This window comes from Dryobates pubescens, chromosome 36 (assembly GCF_014839835.1).
Source record: "Dryobates pubescens isolate bDryPub1 chromosome 36, bDryPub1.pri, whole genome shotgun sequence".
NCBI lineage: Eukaryota > Metazoa > Chordata > Aves > Piciformes > Picidae > Dryobates > Dryobates pubescens.
Genome location: NC_071647.1, coordinates 4,702,968 through 4,725,875, shown reverse-complemented (window position 1 = coordinate 4,725,875; position 22,908 = coordinate 4,702,968). Strand labels below are relative to the sequence as shown.

General features: G+C 53.7%; 1 protein-coding gene across 1 annotated transcript in view; it reads right to left on the bottom strand.

The window, feature by feature from the left end:
• Window positions 1–21,904, bottom strand: part of LOC128898979 (acid-sensing ion channel 2-like) — a 44,249-nt gene extending 22,345 nt beyond the window's left edge. Inside the window, exon 1 of the mRNA XM_054176817.1 lies at window positions 21,203–21,904. Coding sequence (XP_054032792.1) covers window positions 21,203–21,766 — 564 coding nt within the window. The 5' untranslated portion in view covers window positions 21,767–21,904. The remainder of the gene's footprint in view (window positions 1–21,202) is intronic.
• Window positions 21,905–22,908: the final 1,004 nt, after the last annotated feature.

Below are 22,908 nucleotides of genomic sequence, written 5' to 3'. Positions count from 1 at the left end.
TTCAAGAAGGACATTGAGAGACTTCAAGGTGTGCAGAGAAGGGCAAGAAAGCTGGGGAGGGGTCTGGAGAACAGCCCTGGGAGGAGAGGCTGAGGGAGCTGGGGTTGCTTAGCCTGCAGAAGAGGAGGCTCAGGGGAGACCTTCTTGCTCTCTCCAACTCCCTGAAGGGAGGTTGTAGCCAGGTGGGGGTTGGTCTCTTCTGCCAGGCACCCAGCAGCAGAACAAGAGGACACAGTCTCAAGCTGTGCCAGGGGAAACCATGGCTCCAAGTGCCACATCCAATCATTTTTGTACACCTCCAGGGATGGGGACTCCACCACCTCCCTGGGCAGCACATTCCAGGGGCCAATTACTCTTCCTGGGAAGAACTTTCTCATCACCTCCAGCCTAAACTTCTTCCAGAACTGGACACAGGACTCAAAGTGTGGCCTAACCAGTGCTGAGCACAGGGCAGAATGAGTTCCCTGCTCCTGCTTGCCACACAGCGGCCATCAGCTCCAAAACTGTTGTAGATGTAACTCCACAAATCAGCTCAAGCCTTCTCTTGGAGCTGAGCCTGAGCTGCCCCACTTGTCTCATGCAAAGGAATGTGGTTTCTGAAGAGGACACCTTTCCCCCTGCACCCTGAGGTCTTAAATATTACTGCCCTCCCCTTGAGTGGGGGTTAAGGGAGGAAAATAGAGGCACTTCTCTCTCTGACTCTTTTGCAGCCCTCATAAAGGGATATAAAAACAATTATGAGCCACTCCACCACTTTTAGCAGCCGGGCAGTGATGGATGAGAGCCACTAAAACACTTCTGTCTTTGCCAAGGGCACTCTGGATTATGCTTGAACCTGTTTTAACCTCAGCATTTAGCCTCCTTCCCCACGAAGCTGCCCTTGCATGGCAACAGCAACGGTGGAGCTGGAAATAACAAGGGGAAGGAATGGTTCCCTGAGAGGAATATTTGCTGCACAGCTGGGGCTGGGGTTTTTAGAGGCGTGATTTATCTACTTGCTGAACCTCAGACTTTTAAAGCAACAGGAAGGTAGTGGTGTGTTACAAGCAGGGGAGGGAGGAGAGCTGGGAAATTCAGCATGGAAGTATCTTTGGGTTTTGTGGCAGTTTGGCATCAAAATGATGGGGAGAGAGCAGAGCTGAGCCCTGCTGCCAGGGCTGGAGGCTCCTGCAAGTGAGGGACTGCCGCGAATTGAAATGCTTTCTTGGAGTCAAGATGGAATGGAATGGAATGGAATGGAGTGGAGTGGAGTGGAGTGGAGTGGAGTGGAGTGGAGTGGAGTAGAATAGAATAGAATAGAATAGAATAGAATAGAATAGAATAGAATAGAATAGAATAGAATAGAATAGAATAAACCAGGTTGGAAAAGACCTTTGAGATCATTGAGTCCAACCTCTCAGCCAACACCGTCTGATCATCTCAACCATGGCACCAAGTGTCTCACCCAGGCTCTTCCTAAACACCACCAGGGATGGGGACTCCACCACCTCCCTGGGCAGCACATCCCCATGGCCAATCTCTCTTGCTGGGAAGAATTTCTTCCTAACATCCAGCCTGAACCTCCCCTGGTGCAGCTTGAGACTGTGTCCTCTTGTTCTGCTGCTGCTTGCCTGGCAGAAGAGACCAACCCCCACCTGGCTACAAACTCCCTGCAGGCAGTTGCAGAGAGCAAGAAGGTCTCCCCTGAGCCTCCTCTTCTGCAGGCTAAGCAACCCCAGCTCCCTCAGCCTCTCCTCCCAGGGCTGTGCTCCAGACCCCTCCCCAGCTTTCTTGCCCTTCTCTGGACACCTTCCAGCATCTCAACATCTTTCCTAAGCTGAAGGGCCCAGAACTGGACACAGGACTCAAGATCACACAGGCAGCAGAGCAAGCAGCTGAGCTCAGTGCTGGGAGAAGATCAGCTGACACCATCAGGCATGCTTCTTCTGGTTGTGCTTTGCTGTGGCCATCTGTGCTGCAGGGAGTGACACAGTTTGCAGACCCCAAAAGGAGGCTGAGGGGAGACCTCTCTACAGCTCCCTAGAAGGAGGTCACAGTGAGCTGGGGGTTGGGCTCTTCTGCCTTGTCTCAGGTGATAGATGGAGATGAAATGCCTGAAATTGTGCCAGGGGAAGGTTTAGGTTGGAGATTAGGAACAATATCTTTGCTGCAAGAGTGGTCAGGGCTTGGCACAGGCTGCCCAGGGAGGTGGTGGAGTCCCCATCCCTGGAGGTGTTTAGGATGAGCCTGGCTGAGGCACTTGGTGCCATGGTTGAGTTGATCTAAAGGCGATATGTTGGACTTGGTGATCTCCAAGGTATTTTTCAACCTGGTTTATTCTATTCTATTCTATTCTATTCTATTCTATTCTATTCTATTCTATTCTATTCCATTCTATTCTATTCCATTCTATTCCATTCCATTCCATTCCATTCCATCCCATTCCATCCCATTCCATTCCTATCCATTCTATTCTACTCTATTCTACTCTATTCTATTCTATTCTATTCTATTCTATTCTATCCTATTCCAGTCCAGTCCAGTCCAGTCCAGTCCATCCTATTTTCCCTTCTTTTCTATTCTATTCCTTTGCAGCTGAGGGCTGTGGCCATGCCTACCTCACCTCCAACAAAACCCACTGCCCAGCACATCTCCTGCCCCTTTGGTGACTTAGCTGTGCTTGCTCCATCCCCACAAACAGCTCACCACACGAATTTGAGTGCTGCAGCTGCACTTTACCACAGCCCCCTGCGGGGGGCTCCTGTTGGAGACTTGTCTCGGAACAGGGGAGGAGACTAAGCTGCAATTAATTGCACCAACAAGCAGCCAACAGCACAGGGAATGGGAGGCTAATCTTAGGCTTAGAGATGCCCTTCCAGACTGAACAGCATTCCAAAGTGGAAGGGAGGCAGGAGGTTCCCTCAGGGATGCTGTTTAGCCTGAGGGCGCCTGCAGGAGTTATCTGGGCTTTGCAGAGCTGGGAGCAGCTGTGGCTGCTCAGCTACAGCCTGTGCCTGACTTGCAAGCACAGCAAGCAAGGCTGCTGCACAGGGGCTGAGAGGGGAAAGTTTGAGAGAAAAATCCATTTGGAAAATACTCACAGGGGGGAAAAAAAGAGCCTGGTAGAAAATATTCCTTCCAGATGGCAATGAGGGATGTTTTCTCTCTGCAAGTCCCTGAAAGGAGGTTGCAGACAGGTGGGGTTGGTCCCTTCTCCCTTGGATCAGGTGATAGTGTGAGAGGGAATGGCCTGAAGCTGTGCCAGGAGAGGATGGGATTGGGTATGAGGAAAAATTCCTTTGCTGCAGGAGTGGCCAGGGATTCGCACAGGCTGCCCAGGGAGGTGGTGGAGTCCCCATGCCTGGAGGTGTGCAAGAAATGTGTGGCCATGGCACCTGGGGCCATGGTTTGGTGGCCATGGTGCTGTTGGGTTGATGGCTGGAATTGATGATCTGAGAGGCCTTTTCCAACAGAAACAATTCTGTGACTCTGAGAAGAGAAGAGAAGAGAAGAGAAGAGAAGAGAAGAGAAGAGAAGAGAAGAGAAGAGAAGAGAAGAGAAGAGAAGAGAAGAGAAGAGAAGAGACGAGACGAGACCAGGTTGACAAAGACCTTGGAGATCACCAAGTCCAACCTATCACCCAACACCACCTAATCAACTAACCCATGGCACCAAGCACCCTATCAAGTCTCCTCCTAAACACCTCCAGGGATGGTGACTCCACCACCTCCCTGGGCAGCACATCCCAGTGGGCAATCACTCTCTCTGTGTCCAATTTCTTCCTCACCCCCAGCCTAACCCTCCCCTGGCACAGCTTGGCTAAAGCAGAATAAGCCAGGAGCAGCTAACATCCACATCCATGTTCCTGGCTTCACACATAGGCACACAGATCTACCTCGGGGTGGTTTCTCCATGTCCCATGGGTGGCACAGCCCTGGACCTGCTGGGGTTGTTTTTCTTGGTCCATGGTGCTGCCTGTTCTGTCAGGGAAGTGTCAGCTGCCTTGTTACTGCCAGGCTGCTCTTGGAGAAATTGGGGCACATATGTTTGTTGGACAGCTGGTTGCTGTCAGACAAAATGTGTAATACCATCCCTGACCCTGCTTGTCCTCTGTGGATGTGAGTTTGGGGCTCTCCCAGCTGCCAGTTTGCATGAAACTTGTGGAAACCAAATGGTTGCTCAGACTGCTCAGCCAGAGGCAAAATTGCTGAAGTCTTCTACTGTCAGGAGCTGAGGCTCAGCTGGAGCCACCTCTTGCAAGTTCAGAGGATGATCCATCACAAAGGATTTTGCTCTCAAGCCTGCCCTTTGAAAGAGAGAATCACAGAATGGCTCAGGTGAGAAGGGACCTCAGAGATCATCTCCTCCAACCTCCCTGCCACAGGCAGGGACACCTCTCAGCTTGACTCAGCTGCTTAAGGTCTCATCCAAGCTGACCTTGGACACCCCCAGGGAAGAGGCATCCACAACATCTCTGGGCAGCCTGTTCCAGGGTCTCACCACCCTCACTCCCAAGAATTTCTTCCTAATCCCCAGGCTAAATCTGCCCTCCTCAAGCTTCAATCCTAAACCTCCCCTGGTGCAGCTTGACACCCTTATTAACATCAAAGCTGGGGAGGGGTCTGGAGCACAGCCCTGGGAGGAGAGGCTGAGGGAGCTGGGGTTGCTTAGCCTGCAGAAGAGGAGGCTCAGGGGAGACCTTCTTGCTCTCCCCAGCTCCCTGCAGGGAGGTTGGAGCCAGGTGGGGGTTGGTCTCTTCTGCCAGGCAAGCAGCACCAGAACAAGAGGACACAGTCTCAAGCTGTGCCAGGGGAGGTGTAGGCTGGAGGTGAGGAGAAAGTTCTTCCCAGCAAGAGAGATTGGCCCTGGGGATGTGCTGCCCAGGGAGGTGGTGGAGTCCCCATCCATGGAGGTGTTTAGGAAGAGCCTGGATGGGGTGCTTGGTGCCATGGTTTAGTTGATCAGATGGTGTTGGGTGATGGGTTGGATGCAACGATCTTGAAGGTCTCTTCCAACCTATTCTATTCTATTCTATTCTATTCTATTCTATTCTATCCTATCCCATTCCATTCCATTCCATTCCAGTCTAGTCTATCCTATTCTATTCTATCCTATTCTATTCTATTCCATTCCATTCCATCCTATTCTATTCCATTCCATCCTATTCTATTCCATCCTATTCCATCCTATTCCATTCTATTCTATTCTATTCTATTCTATTCTATTCTATTCTATTCTATTCTATTCTATCCTATCCTATCCTATCCTATCCTACCCCATTCCATTCCATTCCAGTCTAGTCTATCCTATCCTATTCTATTCTATTCTATTCTATTCTACTCTACTCTACTCTACTCTACTCTACTCTACTCTACTCTACTCTACTCTGCTCTATCATATGCCAGCAGGTTTTCCCTCAAGCCCCACTTTGAAACAGAGCCTGGGCTGCACCTGGGCTGCAAGCCCAAAGTGTAGAGACTGCAGGTGGTGAAAAGTTCCCCAGCTCTGGGGTGACCTTTTCCATGCTGAATGCAGAGCTAGCTGAAAGAAATCAGAGCATCCATTTAATGAGACATCCCAGGGTGTGCAGATTGTATTTTTTTTTTGCTCTGAGAGTTGCTTTTAATTAATTTCATGGGGTGGGGGTGGGGAGGGCTGGGGGGGGGGGGGAAGGGACTAGAATAAATACTAATAAGAAAAGCTGCTTGAAGATAAAACTGTGCTCATTTTCCTCATGGGAAATCTCATCCCAGTCAGAGTCACTTCAGGGAAACAATCTTTTTTCTTTTTTGCTGGGCTCAGAAAACATTTTCTGATGGGAAGTTTTCAGTGGAAATGTTCAGACCAGCTCCAGGCTCATCAATCTCTGTTCCCAAACCCCCTGCTGGCTTCTGATCAGAGTCTGTTTGCCTCTGAGCCAGCATCAGGGCTCTGCTTCTTCCTGCCATAAACACAGCTTTATCTCATTCCTGCCTCACTTACACTTTTCCTCTCTTGTTCCCTTTCCCTGTCTCATTTAACCTCCCATTCCACATAGAGTCATAGAATCATAGAGTCAATAAGGTTGGAAGAGACCTCGAGGATCACCAAGTCCAAGCTGTCACCCAACACCTCCTGACTACTAAACCATGGCTCCAAGTGCCACATCCAATCCCCTCTTGAGCACCTTCCAGGCATGGGGACTCCACCACCTCCCTGGGCAGCACATTCCCATGGCCAATCTCTCTTGCTGGGAAGAATTTCTTCCTAACATCCAGCCTGAACCTCCCCTGGCACAGCTTGAGACTGTGTCCTCTTGTTCTGGTGCTGCTTGCCTGGCAGAAGAGACCAACCCCCACCTGGCTACAGCCTCCGTGCAGGGAGTTGCAGAGAGCAAGAAGGTCTCCCCTGAGCCTCCTCTTCTGCAGGCTAAGCAACCTCAGCTCCCTCAGTTGATCAGATGGTGTTGGGTGAGAGGATGGACTTGATGATCTCTGAGGTCTTTTCCAAGCTGGTTAATTCAATTCAATTCAATTCAATTCAATTCTATTCTATTCTATTCTATTCTATTCTATTCTATTCTATTCTATCCTATCCTATCCTATCCTATCCTATCCTATTCTATTCTATTGCATTGCATTCCATTCCATTCCATTCCATTCCATTATATTCTATCCTATCCTATCCTATCCTATCCTATCCTATCCTATCCTATCCTATCCTATTCCATTCCATTCCATTCCATTCCATTCCATTCCATTCCATTCCATTCATCCCCACCACAGCCCCTCCTGACTCACACCATCCTTCCACTGCCCCTGGTGTCCCTGTGGCTGCACCTGCCCTGCTGAGAGCTGGTGGCAGTTGGTGTGGAGCAGCAAGCACCACTCCTGTTCAATCCACTGCAATCTGCTGTCACTGCCTTGACAGAAACAAATTCATCTGTGGTGCATGTGGGTGTCACATGCATTCCAGGAGGTGCTCCATCATAGTTTAGCATCAGTTAATGGCCACTTGGAGCATTCCTGGAGCACCTGCAGGAGGGATGGTGGCTGTAGGGTTCATTGCCAGGGTGGAGTACAACAAATGCTGCTCCATCAACAAGTACCTGGCACAGCAACTCCTCCTCTTAATGAGGGCATGATGGCTACAGGCTGTCTCCTGGTGCTGCTCATGAATGTGGTTTAAATTGCTCACATAAAGATCTGTGTAGATGGGAAGGCTCCTTGGGAAGCTGCCACAGCAGTGGCTCACAGATTGCATTGGGTTGGAAGGGACCCTGGAAGGTCACCTTGTCCAACCCCCCCCCCTGCAGTCAGCTGGGACACCTCCAAGCAGAACAGGTTGCTCAGAGCCCCATCAGGTTTGGACCTGAATGCCTCCAGGGCTGGGGCCTCAACCACATCCCTGAGCAACCTGTTGCAGTATTTCACCACCCTCACTATGAAGAGCTTCCTCCTGAAGTCCAACCTGAATCTCCCCTGGTCCAATTTCAAACCAGTGCTCCTCATCCTACCCCCACAGCCCCTTCTGCACAGTCCCTCCCCAGCCTCCCTGTAGATCCTCCTTCAGATATTGAAATGCTGCTCTAAGGTCTCCCCAGAGCCTTCTCTTCCACCCCCAACCTTCCCAGCCAGTCTCCATAGGGGAGGCTCTCCAGCCCTCTGATCATCTTCATGGCCTTGCTCTGGCCCCACTCCATCAGGTTCATGTCCTTGTGGTGCTGGGTGCCCCTGAGCTGGACACAGGGCTTGTTTTCATTGTAAGGAAGAATCTCCAAGCAAGAAATGCTTCAAAGACAGAAATGCACCCATCAGAATCGTGTGACAGCAACCAGGCATTGCCTGCCCAGCCAAAGAGGAGGCAACTCATTATGTTCTGGGAGATGCAATCCCAGCAGGGTGTCCAGAGAGAAACAGCAGTGTGAGGAACAGAAACTGCAGTTCCTGGCAGAATCCACAGCAACATTTCAGCTTCAGACAGTTGGAGAGGGAAACAAGAGACCTGGTGGCAACAATCCTGTGCTGGCCCCAGGGCCCCCTCAACTCGGTCCTCGCTTTCCAGATGGCTCCCTCCCACCCCCCCAAAGGCACTGCTGTCACCCATCTGAGGTCAGAGCCAAGCCTCTCTGATGTCCTTGTGCAGCTCCAGCAGGTTCCCCCACGACTGGAAAACTGCTGAGCAGTTCTCAGCACTGCTGGGTCATGCCTGGTAGGCAAGGATGGATCACACACACTGCTCTTCCAAAGCCTGGCAGGTGGCTGGGGAAGGAACACTGATGGTTGCCTCTGTACATACCACTTATTAAAGTGCCAGGGAGCAGTGGAGTGTGGTGGTGAAAGTTCAGCTAATTAAGGGTTAAGCTTACATTCATTCCTGACACTGGTTAGAGAATGATAGAATCATAGAATGGTCAGGGTTGGAAGGGAGCTCAAGGCTCAGCCAGCTCCAACCCCCCCTGCCATGGGCAGGGACACCTCACACCACAGCAGGTTGCTCACAGCCACCTCCAGCCTGGCTGCAAACACCTCCAGGCAGGAGGCTTCCACCACCTCCCTGGGCAGCCTGTGCCAGGCTCTCACCACCCTCATGGGCAACAACTTCTTCCTCACAGCCAATCTCAATCTCCCCACTTCTCATTTTGTTCCATTCCCCCCAGTCCTATCCCTCGCTGACACCCCCGAAAGTCCCTCCCCAGCTTTCTTGGAGCCCCCTTCAGATCCTGGAAGGCCACAAGAAGGTCTCCATGGAGCCTTCTCTTCTGCAGGCTGCCCAAGGCCAACTCTCTCAGCCTGGCCTCACAGCTGAGGGCTTCCAGCCCTCACATCGTGGCTGTGGCCTCCTCTGGCTCTGCTCCAACAGGTCCCTGTCCTTTTTTCACGGGGGGCTCAAGGGTCTGCTGTGACCCAGCAGGCAGAAAATACTTCAGCTTTTGGGCACTGCACAGAGCTGGCATAGCAATGGCAGCAACACATCCCTCTGGCACCCTGCCTGAGCCCACCTCAGCAGGATAGCTCAGCAAGGTATCCCCTTTCATTGCCCACCCCCTGACCCTCTGTGCCCCCCACCCTCCTCAGCAAGGTATCCCCTTTCATTGCCCATCCCTGACCCTCTGTGCCCCCCACCCTCCTCAGCAAGGTATCCCCTTTCATTGCCCACCCCTGACCCTCTGTGCCCCCCACCCTCCTCAGCAAGGTATCCCCTTTCATTGCCCACCCCTGACCCTCTGTGCCCCCCACCCTCCTCAGCAAGGTATCCCCTTTCATTGCCCACCCCCTGACCCCCTGTGCCCCCCACCCTCCTCAGCAAGGTATCCCCTTTCATTGCCCACCCCCTGACCCTCTGTGCCCCCCACCCTCCTCAGCAAGGTATCCCCTTTCATTGCCCACCCCCTGTCACTCTGTGCCCCCCACCCTCCTCAGCTAGGTATCCCCTTTCATTGCCCACCCCCTGACCCTCTGTGCCCCCCACCCTCCTCAGCAAGGTATCCCCTTTCATTGCCCACCCCCTGACCCTCTGTGCCCCCCACCCTCCTCAGCAAGGTATCCCCTTTCATTGCCCACCCCTGACCCTCTGTGCCCCCCACCCTCCTCAGCAAGGTATCCCCTTTCATTGCCCACCCCTGACCCTCTGTGCCCCCCACTCTCCTCAGCAAGGTATCCCCTTTCATTGCCCACCCCTGACCCTCTGTGCCCCCCACCCTCCTCAGCAAGGTATCCCCTTTCATTGCCCACCCCCCGACCCTCTGTGCCCCCCACCCTCCTCAGCAAGGTATCCCCTCTCATTGCCCACCCCCTGACACTCTGTGCCCCCCACCCTCCTCAGCAAGGTATCCCCTTTCATTGCCCACCCCTGACCCTCTGTGCCCCCCACCCTCCTCAGCAAGGTATCCCCTTTCATTGCCCACCCCTGACCCTCTGTGCCCCCCACTCTCCTCAGCAAGGTATCCCCTTTCATTGCCCACCCCTGACCCTCTGTGCCCCCCACCCTCCTCAGCAAGGTATCCCCTTTCATTGCCCACCCCCCGACCCTCTGTGCCCCCCACCCTCCTCAGCAAGGTATCCCCTCTCATTGCCCACCCCCTGACACTCTGTGCCCCCCACCCTCCTCAGCAAGGTATCCCCTTTCATTGCCCACCCCCTGACCCCCTGTGCCCCCTCCCCACCCCGGAGTGCCAACGAAGGCTGAATCCTGCTGCATTCTGCTGGCCAGGCTGAGGCTGGCCGGCACTCCAGGTACACCAGTGCTTGAACAACTGCCTTTGTGAAGGGGTGGGAGGGGGTCCCAGGCGCTCAGGCTGTGCCAGAGGAGCCGGGGATGCCTCGGATGACCTCCCCCGCCCCGGCTGCCGTGCGGCCGGCTGCGCTCCGCCGGAGCTGCGAGGCAGATTGTCTCAGGCAAGAGGAGCTGAGCGCTGGATTCGAGCAGGGAATCTCCACTGCCTCCTGCGGAAGAGGTCGGGGAGGGTTTCAGGAGACGGGAAAAGACAAGAGGCTTGCTCAGAGGAGCTGCGATGGGCTCATTATTGATGCTTTGGAGGAGGGCATTGAGTCCATCAGAGGTAAATTTGCAGCTGACACCAAGCTGGGGGCAGGAGTTGAGCTGCTGGAGAGGCTCTGCAGAGGGACCTGGACAGGCTGGGCAGATGGGCAGAAGGGCTTGAGACTGAACACATCCAAGTGCCAGGGGCTGCACATTGGCCACAGCAACCCCAGGCAGTGCTACAGGCTGGGGGCAGAGTGGCTGAGAGCAGGCAGGCAGAGAGGAACCTGGGGTTACTGGGTGATGGTAGGCTGAACATGAGCCTGCAGTGTGCCCAGGCAGCCAAGAAGGCCAAGGGCATCCTGGCCTGCATCAGGAAGAGTGTGGCCAGCAGGAGCAGGGAGGTCATTGTGCCCCTGTACACTGCACTGGTTAGGCCACACCTTGAGTCCTGTGTCCAGTTCTGGGCTCCTCAGTTTAGGAAGGAGGTTGACTTGCTGGAAGGTGTCCAGAGAAGGGCAATGAAATTGGTGATGGGTTTGGAACACAGCCCTGGGTGGAGAGGCTGAGGGAGCTGGGGTTGCTTAGCCTGGAGAGGAGAAGACTCAGGGGTGACCATATTGCTCTCTCCAACTCCCTGAAGGGAGGTTGTAGCCAGGTGGGGGTTGGTCTCTTCTGCCAGACAAGCAGCACCAGAACAAGAGGCCACAGTCTCAAGCTGTGCCAGGGGAGGTTTAGGCTGGATGTTAGGAAAAAGTTCTATACAGAGAGAGTGATTGCCCATTGGGATGGGCTGAGCAGGGAGGTGGTGGAGTCACCATCCCTGGAGGTGTTCAGGAGGAGACTTGCTGGGGTGCTTGGTGCCATGGGTTAGTTGTTATGGTGAATTGGATTGGTTGATGGGTTGGACATGATGATCTTGAAGGTCTCTTCCAACCTATTCTATTCTATTCTATTCTATTCTATTCTATTCTATTCTATTCTATTCTATTCCATTCCATTCCATTCCATTCCATTCCATTCCATTCCATTCTATCCTATCCTATCCTATCCTATTCTATTCTATTCTGGAGTTGGAGCTGTGGCTGCCTGGGATGCTCCATGCTGATAGAGTTGTCAACAACTCTGCATCTTAGGACAGCTCTTTTTCCTCCCCCTTAGGTCACTGATGCCAACTCAAACTCATCTGCAAGGCTCACAGGAGGGGAGGAAACTGTCTTCCAAAACTGGATCTCACTCTTCATGCTCCCAGTGAAGCCTGACAGGGATTTAGAGCACGAAACAAATGTCCCTTCCCCAAACCAACTGGGCTGGGCACTCAACCATTGGCAGATGCTCTCTACCATCTCCCTCTCCATTCCCAAAGGGAAGAGAAAAGGAGCAAGGGATTGAGCTTTATGGCTTGGAAAAGAAAACTAAGCCAGCTTCAATGAAAGTAAGAGCAATAAATTGGAGTACAAATAGATACAGAGCAATATTGAAGCCAACCCCTGGTGCTGTGGCAGAAGTCCCAGTCTGGAGTCAGCAGCAGATGGGAAATAGATTCAGGAACTTATGAACTGGGATCAGAACCAGAATGGACTCAGTCCCCCCTGGATGCTGCTCATTGAAGAGGAGGAAGAAGATAGCTGGCCCCTGGTGATGGCTCAGCTTTGTAGCAAAGATGATGGCCATGGGCCTGAATTCCTTGCTGGTCAGTTTAGGGTCACCTCTTCTGTCCACTCCTCCCCACAGGTGCAGCTTTACCCTGCACCCCCATGCAGAACACATCATGGAGCAGTGGCCTGCAGCCAGGCCTTGGCAGGACCTCTCCCCATCAGTGTTCTCCCTGCTAGAAGCAGCCCCTGGCTGTGCAAACCTGCTCTGAACTTCAGAAGGTTAGGGCTGAGCAAACCCCTGACCAGAATCAGCTCTGCTCTAGCTCAAAGCAGGGCACCAGTAAAAAGGGTTAAGACCCAGCAGGGACCACCTGCTTTACATCAGAGAGCCATAAAACAACCCAAGTTGGAAGGGACCCCAAGAGGCCTCCCAAGGCATCTCTGCTCAGCCCTGTTTTCTCCTTTAACTGAGTGAGAACTTTCTCCTGCCTCACTTTTTGCCTGCTGGGCTTTACCTTTGCCCATTTCCTGTGGTGGGGAGGATGGACATTGGACTGCAGTGGTCACAGAATCACCAAGGTTGGAAGAGACCTCAAAGATCACCAAGTGCAACCTGCCACCACAGACCTCATGACTAAACCATGGCACCAAGTGCCACATCCAATCCCCTCTTCAACACCTCCAGGGATGGGGACTCCACCACCTCCCTGGGCAGCACATTCCAATGGCTAACAGCTCTCTCTGGGAAGAACTTTCTCCTCACCTCCAGCCTAAACCTCCCCTGGCACAGCTTGAGACTGTGTCCTCTTGTTCTGGTGCTGCTTGCCTGGCAGAAGAAACCAACCCCCACCTGGCTCCAACCTCCCTGCAGGGAGTTGCAGAGAGCAAGAAGGTCTCCCCTGAGCCTCCTCTTCTCCAGGCTAAGCAACTCCAGCTCCCTCAGCCTCTCCTTCAAGACCTTGCAAGGAGTGTCCAGGTTAAACCCACAGAGTGGCTTAGAGCAACCACAGCCTGGCTGCCACAGGGCATGGCTGCACTGGGGGCTGGGATGCACCAAGATCCTGCAGGAGCTCAGTTGTTATTTGGGAGGAAGCCTCCAAGGGGCTGAAGGTCAGGAGAAGCTGGAAACCAAGCTGGGGTTACTAATATGTTTCTTGTCTTTCCTGGCCTTCACTTCCAGTTTGGGGCATGGCTAGATTCCAGCCTGGTACATGCAGAAAGAGCACAAAGAGTTCTGAATGCTTCCCATGGTTTCACCCTTCATCCATTACAGCCAGCAAGCTGTACCCAGGAGACCTCCATCCGAGACCAGTTGTCAGGGAGATGCTTTGAGATGAAATGTGGTAGTCAGAGAGAGCCACGGGCTAAGGGAACTCCAGGACATGCTGCCTGAGAGACATTCATCATCCTTGTTCTGTTTTTAACAACCTTGCCTCTCCACAGCTCTCCAGCACTTCAGTTCTCAGTGTCTCCCTGGGACAAAGGTCCTTCCTCCCTCCCCCCCCTCCCCATTTTCCAGGCAGGAGAGCTGAGGAGCAAGAAGCCAGACTCAGAGCTGCCTCCAGTGCAAAGGCAAGCCTCCTGTCGTTCCCAGGAGGATTCTGACAAGGCCTTTCAGCCCTCAGGCATCTCCTGTGGCCTTGCAGCTCTAATGACATCCTTCTGGCTCAGCATTTCTGCCTCACCTCCAGAGCAGTGTTTGCCTTTTGCTTCATCTCCAGATGCTGGGTTGAGTGCAGACCCCCTCAGCAGGTGGGGCATGGATGGGGAGACAGAGGAGCTCTCACTTGGCCTGCTGATGAGTAACTGATGAATGGGAATCACTTGGGAGACAGGAGTGGTTCTTGCTGTCCCCCAGACAATGTCACCAGGTGCACAGTGTGAGCTGGTGCCTCGGGCAAGGGGAGGCTGAGCCCACAGCTGGCTCTTACACACAGAAGTGCTTTGTCTTTCCTCCTCCAGGACCTTCCCTGTGCTTCATCTCCATTTGCACTTCAAACCCCTCTGATCTCCAGCTGGCTCAGATACTTTGCTCTGCTCCTTTCACAGAAGCACAGAATTGCCTGGGTTGGAAAAGACCTTTAAGGTCCTCCAGTCCTATCACTAACCCAACACTGACAAGTCCTTGACTGAACCACAGCCCTGAGCATCTACATGGCTCTTAGGTGCCTCCAGGGATGGAGATTTCACCACTGCCCTGGGCAGCCTGGTCCAGACCCTGAGAATCCTGTCTCTGAAGAACTTCTTCCTAATACTCAACCTGAACCCCCACCTGGCTACAACCTCCCTTCAGGGAGTTGCAGAGAGCAAGAAGGTCTCCCCTGAGCCTCCTCTTCTGCAGGCTAAGCAACCCCAGCTCCCTCAGCCTCAGCCTCTCCTCTCCTCTCCTCTCCTCTCCTCTCCTCTCCTCTCCTCTCCTCTCCTCTCCTCTCCTCTCCTCTCCTCTCCTCTCCTCTCCTCTCCTCTCCTCTCCTCTCCTCTCCTCTCCTCTCCTCTCCTCTCCTCTCTGAACCTCTCCTCTCTGAACCTCTCCTCTCTGAACCTCTCCTCTCCTCTCTGAACCTCTCCTCTCTGAACCTCTCTGAACCTCTCTGAACCTCTCCTCTCTGAACCTCTCTGAACCTCTCTGAACCTCTCTGAACCTCTCCTCTCTGAACCTCTCCTCTCCTCTCTGAACCTCTCCTCTCTGAACCTCTCCTCTCCTCTCTGAACCTCTCCTCTCCTCTCCTCTCTGAACCTCTCCTCTCCTCTCCTCTCTGAACCTCTCCTCTCCGAACCTCTCCTCTCTGAACCTCTCCTCTCCGAACCTCTCCTCTGTGCTCCAGACCCCTCCCCAGCTTTGTTGCCTTTCTCTGGCCAGCCAATTCTGAAGCAAGATCCTGATCTTTCCTTTTCTCTTCCCTTTCTTTTTTTTGCCTTTGGGGGAAGTGGAAGTTATGAGAGCAGAAAATGGACAAAACTGAAGAAAAAAAAAACCCAAAAGAAGCCCAAAACCCAAAAGCTATTTACTGAATAATGACCCCAAGGGTAATGCTTGGAAAGGATGGGAGGCAAAAAAAAAATCACAGGCATGGAGCAAGAGAGAGAGATTGACAGAGCTGTGTGTCCCTAAATAGCAATGCTCACATGAGCTACTCTCCATTATGCAGCCACTGTCTGTCAGCAAGAGTGTGGATTGAAAAGTAAATGAGTTGTAGCCTTCCACTGCCATGGCCACCAGAAACAAGCCAGCAGTGAAGGCACAGCAGGCACCAGCTAAGTTATTGTTCCCTCTGCCACGGGCTGGGAGGCGGTGGAAGCGCACACTGCACGTCCCACCTGGCAAATGGCCTGAGTGGAAAGCATCCTCACAGCCCAGAACGTGCTCAGGCCCTCACTGGCATCATCTCTGAAGGTGGCTGGGAGGCCTTGGCTGCTGGGGTTGGTTTTCCCACAGCCCAGGTCCCTGCTGCTTAAATCCTTGGTGTCTGCTGCCAGGGCATCCCCTCAGTCACCCTGCCTCTGCCCCATGGGCTGAAAGGCTTTCCAGACATTTCTCCTCCCACAGCCCAGGTCCCTGCTGCTCAAATCCTTGGTGTCTGCTGCCAGGGCATCCCCCCTCAGCCATCTTCCCTCTGCCCCATGGGCTGAAAGGTTTTCCACAGACATTTCTCCTCCCACAGCCCAGGTCCCTGCTGCTCAAATCCTTGGTGTCTGCTGCCAGGGCATCCCCCCTCAGCCATTTCCCTCTGCCCCACGGACTGAAAGGTTTTCCACAGACATTTCTCCCCCCACAGCTCACATCCCTGCTGCTCACATCCTTGGTGTCTACTGCCAGGTCACCCTCTCAGCCATCCTGTCTCTGCCCCATGGGCTGAAAGGCTTTCCACAGACATTTCTCCCCCCACAGACATTTCTCCCCACGCCCCAGCTCACATCCCTGCTGCTCAAATCCTTGGTGTCTGCTGCCAGGGCAACCCCCCTCAGCCATCTTCCCTCTGCCCCATGCGCTGAAAGGCTTTCCACAGACATTTCTCCCCCCACAGACATTTCTCCTCCCACAGCCCAGGTCCCTGCTGCTCAAATCCTTGGTGTCTGCTGCCAGGGCATCCCCCCTCAGCCATCTTCCCTCTGCCCCACGGACTGAAAGGTTTTCCACAGACATTTCTCCCCCCACAGCTCACATCCCTGCTGCTCACATCCTTGGTGTCTACTGCCAGGTCACCCCCTCAGTCACCCTGCCTCTGTCTCATGGGCTGAAAGGCTTTCCACAGACATTTCTCCCCCCACAGCCCCAAGCATTTGCTGTGCCACACACAATAACCTCCTGCAGGGCTCTGTTCATGCCATGCTGGGCCACCAGCTGCAGCAGCAGGTCCAGGGAAGAGTCTTCGCTCCAGGGCACCCACAGAGACAGCCAGCAAACCCTCCCTGTGTTTCCAGGGCTGAGGAGCCACAGCTTTACCACACTCAGCAGCAGGAAGGGAAGACCTTAATGCCATAGTGAGCAGCATGAGCACAGCTCCTCCAGAAAAAAATGCCATCTGTGAGGTCATTTTCAACCCAGGGAGGGGCAAGGAAGGGAGGAAGGAAGGAAGGAAGGGAGGGAGGGAGGAAGGAAGGAAGGAAGGAAGGAAGGAAGGAAGGAAGGAAGGAAGGAAGGAAGGAAGGGAGGGAGGGAGGGAGGAAGGGAAGGAGGAAGGAAGGAAGGAAGGAAGGAAGGAAGGAAGGAAGGAAGGAAGGAAGGAAGGAAGGAAGGAAGGAAGGAAGGAAGGGAGGGAGGGAGGGAGGAAGGAAGGAAGGAAGGAAGGAAGGGAGGAAGGAAGGAAGGAAGGAAGGAAGGAAGGAAGGAAGGAAGGAAGGAAGGAAGGAAGGAAGGAAGGAAGGAAGGAAGGAAGGAAGGAAGGAAGGAAGGAAGGAAGGAAGGAAGGAAGGAAGGAAGGAAGGAAGGAAGGGAGGGAGGGAGGGAGGGAGGGAGGGAAGGAGGGAGGAAGGAAAGGAGGGAGGGAGGGAGGGAGGGAGGAAGGAAGGAAGGAAGGAAGGAAGGGATTTCCTTGGCTGCTGCTCTTATCAGGCTTCCCTCCTCCAAGCACTCTCAGGGAATGGGTTTGCTAAAGCATGTTCTGCCAATTTTCTGTTCTTCATTGCTTTGCCTACAGCAGAGGTCTGCATTATCTTATCTGCTGCTCAGTGCATCCCAATGCCAGCTCAGGAGCCAGCACCTGTTCTGCTAAGACCTTGCTGTTCCCCCTGGATGTGTCCCTGCAGGGGAGCTTGGGGGACTTGCTCTTCTGAGCAAAGTGGGGATAGGTTGTCTGAGAGGCATTAGACATCATCCTGGGGAGAAGGAACAGGGAGTGTGAGGCAAGCAGAGCTCCAATCCTGTTAACAAGGCAGCTACAGAGAACTGAAACAGGGAAGTGGAGGAGGAAGGAGAGTGAAGTCACATTTTCAAAGTGTCAAGACACTGCCACTGCAGCTTCTGCTTCAGCAAAAGCACCATGGGGGTTAATTCGGGGGGGGGACACCACACACAACACCACACCACACACAACACCCCACCACACACCCCCCTGCTCATGCAAAGGGCTGACTGACCAGCTGGCAACCCTGCTCCTACCTCTTCAGCAACCTCTTATTGCAGAGGGCACTGCTTTGATGCAGCCTCCTGCTGCCAAACTCCTGCCTCCTCTGCTCCCAGATGCACAGATTGGGGGGGGAGAGGGGGGGGAGGGGAGCACAGGAAAGGAGCTGGAGTTCCTCCCCACGATGATGCATCACAAAACCACTGGGGGATTTACACCCTCTGTTTCCTGAGAGGGAAGCAATCCATCAGGTTCCTGTGATGATGCTTCTCCTCTCTCTCTCTCTCTCTCTTTTTTAATTGATTTATTTTGTTCCAGCTGGCAGTGCAGCAGGATGGATGTGTGCTGTCAGGGAGCCCGGGTGCCGCTGCAACAGGTCGTTGGTGATTGAATGCCAGAGCCATCCAGGACAGGAGGTTCTGATTCAGCCCGGAGGCGGTTCAAAGACCTTTCCAGCACGCTCCCTGTGGAAAGACCTCCTCAGCTTCCCAGCTTTCTCTACTGCCTTTCATCTCCGAGAGGTACAAGTCTGGAAGAAAAGCAGGGTTGCTGCGTCCCTTTGGAGTGCTGCTCCCTCCCTTTGGAGTGCTGCTCCCTGGATATCCATCACCTGAGGGATTACCCGGAGTGGGTGAGACTGAATCACCTGCCTCTGTGGGCAGCGCTGGGGGGATGTTGTTCCCTGGATCACCTAAGGAGCTGCTTTGCAGAGCAGACTGAAGCATCTCACTGCCCTGTTCCTGATTCTCTCCAGTACTTTTGACCAGGACAAACCCTGCCAGCCCCTAATACCCTATGTGGTTCTGGCTGGCCTGAACCTCTTTTCAGCAGAGCATGGATTTATTTGGCACACAGGGAAGGTTTTGCCTTTCTGGAAACTACTGTATCCTCTATGGAAAAATAAATACATAGATAGATAGATAGATAGATAGATAGATAGATAGATAGATAGATAGATAGATAGATTGATAGATGGATAGGTAGGTAGGTAGATAGATAGATGAATGGATAGATAGATAGATAGATAGATAGATATGAGAGAGAGATGATAGAGAGAGAAAGATAGATAGATTAATAGACAGATAGGTAGATAGAGAGATGATACATGGACAGATAGAGATGAGAGAGAGAGAGATGAGGGAGAGAGCCATGATAGATTAATAGATAATAGATAGATAGATGAGAGAGATGATAGATAGATAGATATAGATAGATAAATATGAGAGAGAGATGATGGATAGATAGGTAGATAGAGAGATGATAGAAAGACAGAGATGAGAGAGAAGATAGAGATGAGAGAGAGATGATAGATAGATAGATAGATAGATAGATAGATAGATAGATAGACAGATGGGTAGATAGACAGATGGGTAGATAGGTAGATAGAGAGATGATAGAAAGACAGAGATGAGAGAGAAAGATAGAGATGAGAGAGAGATGATAGATAGATAGATAGATAGATAGATAGATAGATAGAGATGAGAGAGAGAGATGATAGATAGATAGACAGATGGGTAGATAGGTAGATAGAGAGATGATAGATAGAGATGATAGATAGAAAGATCAATAGATCAATAGATAGATAGATAGATAGATAGACAGATAGATGACTAGATAGATAGACAGATGGGTAGATAGGTAGATAGATGATAGAGATGATAGAAAGATAGATCAATAGATAGATCAATAGATAGATCAATAGATAGATAGATAGATAGATAGATAGATAGATATGAGAGAAAAATCCTTGTCTCAGAAGCAAATACCTCAAAAGACTAAATAGCCAGAGAGATGCCACCCCAACATGTCCCAGGGAGCCTGCCAAGAGCTCCTGTCTCAGCTGAGAGCAGGATCTGTTGGTTTAAGCTCTGCAGATGTTGTGAACAAGCTGTTTGCTGCCTGGCTTGGAGGCTTTTGCTCTAGGGTGGTGTATAATGCGTTACTGGGAAGCCCCTGGGCAGAATCCCTCCCTCTGCCCACATCCACACCATGGTTAGGCAACATCTGCCCATCCTGTTGAGAACTGTCCTCCCTCCCCAAGTCTTCTGCCCCCTGGACTTCTGCATCTGCTCCTCCTTTGCCATCCCATTCCCCAGCCCCAGTCGCACACGGCTTCCCTTTAGCAAGCTCTTCTCCCGGTGACTTTCTTGATACCTTCCCACGACTTGCATGAGTCAACCTCTGCTCAGATCTGCCCAGGGAGCAGAAGCAGAGCAGCAGTTTGCCTGGATGTTCAGTCTGCAACGGGCAAGGCACCAGGGTTCTGCACAGGCAATAACTGAGGCACAAGATTCCGCGCTCCTGCTCGGCCGCGCGAAGAGGGCAGGGTGTAGGTGACGGCGGTGACTTTGTGGCGTGAGTCAGTCGGACTCATTTGCTGGGAGATCCACAAGCAGCAGTGACACAAAACATTCCCTGCCCCTAAGACCAGCCAGAGATCCTGCTGACAAACCAGACCATCACAAGCCCCGCTGTGGCACCTGCCTGTCTGCAGGACACGGAGCAGGGAGCAGGGCAAGCAGCATCCCTCCCAGACAAACAGACGAGCGTTGCTGACCGACCCCCCCCGGCCAGCTCCAGCAGCACACAGGGACTGGCCAGCATGGCCTGAGAGCAAAGTGCAACTTAGCCCAGTCCCCAGCCTGCTCATCCACATCTCTGCCAGGATATGACTCAAACCACCAGCCTGGGGGGGGGAGAGGGGGAAGCAGACCCCTCTGCAGCCCCTTGCTGGCCCAGCCCCCCTTCCCCTGGCCCAGAAGCACACGGTGGGGCATCACCTCTTCCAAGCAACCACCTCTCTGGTTTTATTTTAAGCTGATGCTTTTTGCCAGCCAAGCTACCCAGGCCAGCCTGTGCTGCCCTCAGGGTGTCATCCAGAAGCTGTAAACTGAGCAACGTCTGCTTCCTTCAGGCTCCTCAGGCTACCCAGCCCACTCCGCCTCCCCACCAGCCTGAGAGCAGACAGGATCAGAGCTGAGCCCGGCTTGCTTTTCCTCTTCTCTTTAACACATCACCAGGAAGGTAACAAGCTGCTGCCCACTGCCCAACACCACACAACAAACGAGGATTTATGAGACACAACCAGCAGAAACAAGCAGAAGCATTTCCCTTTCCATGATTTCAGCAGAGCTAAAAACACCCAGAGAAATCCAGCTGGCTAATGGACACCACTCAGACCAACCCTGAACATCTGCCTCTCTTGGCTGGCCTCTTTCCAGCCCTCTCCACTTTCTTCAGCAGGCTGACGTCCACTGGCCATAGCAAGGGACCTCCCCAAGCCCCCTCTGACGCTCAGCAGAACCCATCTGACACCCTGCTCTGACACCAAGCAGCCACCTGGATGCTGTGGGCCTCACGCAGGACAGAGGCTGCGAGCCCCTCGCAGGGGCTGGACCCGCACAACCCCCATCAGCACTGCATCTAGCAAACTTCAGCTCAACAGGCTGCCTTCTCCTCCTCTGCCCGAGCCCACCAGCCACCACTCACTCATCACAGCGTGGCCAGGGACCTCCAACCCTGCCCTGGCCCTGCACCACCACCGCCGTGGTCCACACGCCCAGAGAAGAGGAAAGCAGCGCGCCTGCTGCTCCTACTCACAGTTTTGAAGTCCTCATGGTTGCACTCTTGGCCTTTGAACTTGCAGTACAGCATCATATCCTTCAGGTCGTGGCCAACCCTGGCCAGGAACTCCTGCATGTTGAAAACTTTGGGTTTGTACTGCTTGAAGTTGGCCTTCTCCTGGAGGATGGCCAGGACGGCCGGGTCGGCCAGGTGGGGGTTGGGGATCTGCAGGTTGACATCCAGCAGCGCCAGGAGCTCCCCGGCGTGGTACAGGTCGTTGGTGGTGAGCCGGGAGAAGCGAAACTCGTTGAGGTTACAGATGGTGACCGCAGGGAAGACCAAGCTGTTGGCCACCACCTCGTCCACTTTGGTGACGTGCTGGTAGGAGAAGTAGAAAGCCACCCGGTCCGAGCTCTCCACCAGCAGCAGACCCAGGGAGCCCACGAAGGCCAAGGTCCAGAGCAGGCGCCGGACGGTCACCGGCCCGTAGACGAAGACGTGCCGGATCCCGTGGAGCGTGGAGGTGTTGGCAAAGATCTGGATGCTGGAGGGCTGCAGGCTGCCCATGCTGCCCTCGCTGGTGCTGTCCTTCAGATCCATCGGGGGAAGAGTTACTTAAATCCGGGGTCAGTCCGCGGCCGCGACTGGGAGCCGGCTCTCTCCCCTCCCCTCTGGAAAGTAATGAAACCCTTCGAGAGGCAGCAGAGAGGAGGAGAATCTCAGGCCGGCTGCCGCCAGTTTCCCCCCCCCCCGCCCCCCACGAGCTCCGCGGCGGCTTCCTCGGGGTAAATATTTATCTCCAATCCATTCAAACTCTGGCTCTCGATTTTCCCCGGCGCGATGGGAAAGGGCTGGTTTTATTTAGGGAGACACCAAGGTGATGTGGACGAGCCGGGGGTGGGCAGGGAAGGCTGAGCCAATGGAGAGGAGGTCCTCCCCCTCTACCCGGGCACACATGCACACACACGCGTCCAACGGGATGCGATGGAGCCGGCGAGCCAGCTTAAAACAAGCGCAGGCAGCTCGCAGCCTGTTCACTAGTGCAGAAAGCCCAGGGCTGCTGCTGGCTTGCAGAGCGAAGAGGCTTTCAGCTCCGAGGATGGGAGCCGCTGGATTCAGGCATCTCTCTCAGCCTCCCCCCACCCTCCATCCCCCTCCATTTTGGGCGCCGAAGAATTGCCACCCCCCCCGAAACCCCCCCGTCAGGCTGCTGGTGCTATTTGTGAGGGGCTTCTCTCGGGGGGGAAGGTGGGCAGGTCGGTCAGCAGGGGAAGTGCGAGAGGAAAAGGGCGAGGGAAAGGCTTAAACCCAGAGAAAAAATAGGAGGGGGAGAAGCGGGGGGGCGGGGGGGACTGCTTCTGAGTTCCATGCATGCACACGGAGGCAGACGGAGCAGGGCACAAAACAGCAGCAGGAAGCCTTCCCTTCTGGCACACAGCAGCTCGGAGCACAAAACCAGGCAGGGCAGGACTCGGTGGGGGACGGGCAGCAGGAGGAGAGGAGCTGCAGCATCCTTCATCCCTTCTCTCCCTGTCTCAGAGCTTCTCTTCGCTCCAGGACTCTCGACAGGGGGAAGGAGCCGTGAGTCATGCATCGATCCAGAGCCCCGCGGCTGGGCGGCAGCCTGGGGAGGGCAGGGAGAGGGGACTGCCATCGGAGACCTTCAGCTCCTGCCGCGGGGGGAGTCTGCAGCAGCCGTGCCTCGCTGGGGTGCCTGCGGGGAGGCTGTGCCAAGCAGCTCC